The 1,709-nt window shown below is 54.5% G+C and overlaps 1 protein-coding gene across 1 annotated transcript; it reads right to left on the reverse strand.

Moving 5' to 3' along the window:
• Positions 1 to 77: 77 nt before the first annotated feature.
• LOC117940596 (solute carrier family 22 member 2-like) lies at positions 78 to 1,606 on the reverse strand (the record flags this gene model as incomplete). Its single annotated transcript, XM_034865830.1, has 3 exons — positions 1,492 to 1,606; positions 1,237 to 1,406; positions 78 to 303 (listed from the first exon to the last, which is right to left on the reverse strand). Coding segments are annotated over exons 1-3 (468 nt in total), but the record flags the coding sequence as incomplete, so codon positions are not given.
• Positions 1,607 to 1,709: the final 103 nt, after the last annotated feature.

Below are 1,709 nucleotides of genomic sequence, written 5' to 3' on the forward strand. Positions count from 1 at the left end.
TGTAAATAATCACTACTTTTAGCGTGTATAGAGCAGCATATCTCCACCAGACTCCATGTAAATAATCACTACTTTACAGTCGGAATCCCACCGTCGTATCTGGACAGCAGCAGCGACAGGAAGCAGGCGGCTCCGCTCAGGAACAGAGCCAGCATGCTGATTGGCCGGCGCCCCAGGCGAACCAATGGGACGAGCAGGCAGGGGGCTTCTGATAGGCCGGAGAAGAACTGGGCGGCGTGGACGCTGACGCCGAACGAGCCGATGTTCATGCAGATGCCGAAATAGGTCAACGCCGACGCAGCGCTGCAGAACACCGAGGACACCTGGTTATCTGTCTGTCTGTCTACCTGTCTGCCTGTCTACCTGTCTGTCTACCTGCCTACCTGTCTGTCTGCCTGTCAACCTGTCTGTCTGTCTACCTGCCTACCTGTCTGTATACCTGTCTGTCTATCTGTCTGTCTACCTGTCTGCCTACCTGTCTGTCTGTCTGTCTATCTGTCTGTCTGTCTGTCTACCTGTCTACCTGTCTGTCTACCTGTCTGTCTACCTGTCTGTCTACCTGTCTGTCTACCTGTCTGCCTACCTGTCTGTCTACCTGTCTGTCTGTCTGTCTGTCTGTCTGTCTGTCTACCTGTCTGCCTACCTGTCTGTCTACCTGTCTGTCTGTCTGTCTGTCTGTCTGTCTGTCTACCTGCCTGTCTACCTGCCTGTCTACCTGTCTGTCTACCTGTCTGTCTGTCTGTCTGCCTACCTGTCTGTCTACCTGTCTGTCTGTCTGTCTGTCTGTCTGTCTACCTGCCTGTCTACCTGCCTGTCTACCTGTCTGTCTACCTGTCTGTCTGTCTGTCTGTCTACCTGTCTGTCTACCTGTCTGTCTACCTGTCTGTCTACCTGCCTGTCTACCACCCTGTCTACCTGCCTGTCTACCTGTCTGTCTACCTGTCTGTCTACCTGCCTGTCTACCACCCTGTCTACCACCCTGTCTACCTGTCTGTCTACCTGTCTGTCTACCTGCCTGTCTACCTGTCTGTCTACCTGTCTGTCTACCTGCCTGTCTACCACCCTGTCTACCACCCTGTCTACCTGCCTGTCTACCTGCCTGTCTACCACCCTGTCTACCTGCCTGTCTACCTGTCTGTCTACCTGTCTGTCTACCTGTCTGTCTACCTGTCTGTCTACCTGCCTGTCTACCTGCCTGTCTACCTGTCTGTCTACCTGTCTGTCTGTCTGTCTTACCTCAGGTAGCTCATGATAAAGAGGCGCAGCAGGATGGTGGGATGTTTCAGGTGGATGATGTCAGAGGGGGCGTGTCTCGGGTGGATGATGTCAGAGGGGGCGTGTCTCGGGTGGATGATGTCAGAGGGGGCGTGTCCCGGCTCCTTCTGCATGTCGGACGACTCCAACAGCTGCACACACACAACACACGCTGTGTGACTGACGGGTCGCCATGACGACATGGCTCCACTGAGACACAGGTGTGTGTGCGTTTACCGAGTCCAGACACTGTCTGTCTGCGGGGCTGTTGCTACGGTAACGCTCCAAAACATCCGCTCTTCTTCTCATCAACAGCCAGCGAGGAGACTCTGGGATGGAGCTGCAGAGAGACAGACAGGTAGAGAGACAGACAGGTGAGAGACAGACAGGTGGACAGACAGGTGTAGAGACAGACAGGTGGACAGACAGGTGAGAGACAGACAGGTGTAGAGACA

Source organism: Etheostoma cragini, unplaced genomic scaffold (assembly GCF_013103735.1).
Source record: "Etheostoma cragini isolate CJK2018 unplaced genomic scaffold, CSU_Ecrag_1.0 ScbMSFa_2838, whole genome shotgun sequence".
NCBI lineage: Eukaryota > Metazoa > Chordata > Actinopteri > Perciformes > Percidae > Etheostoma > Etheostoma cragini.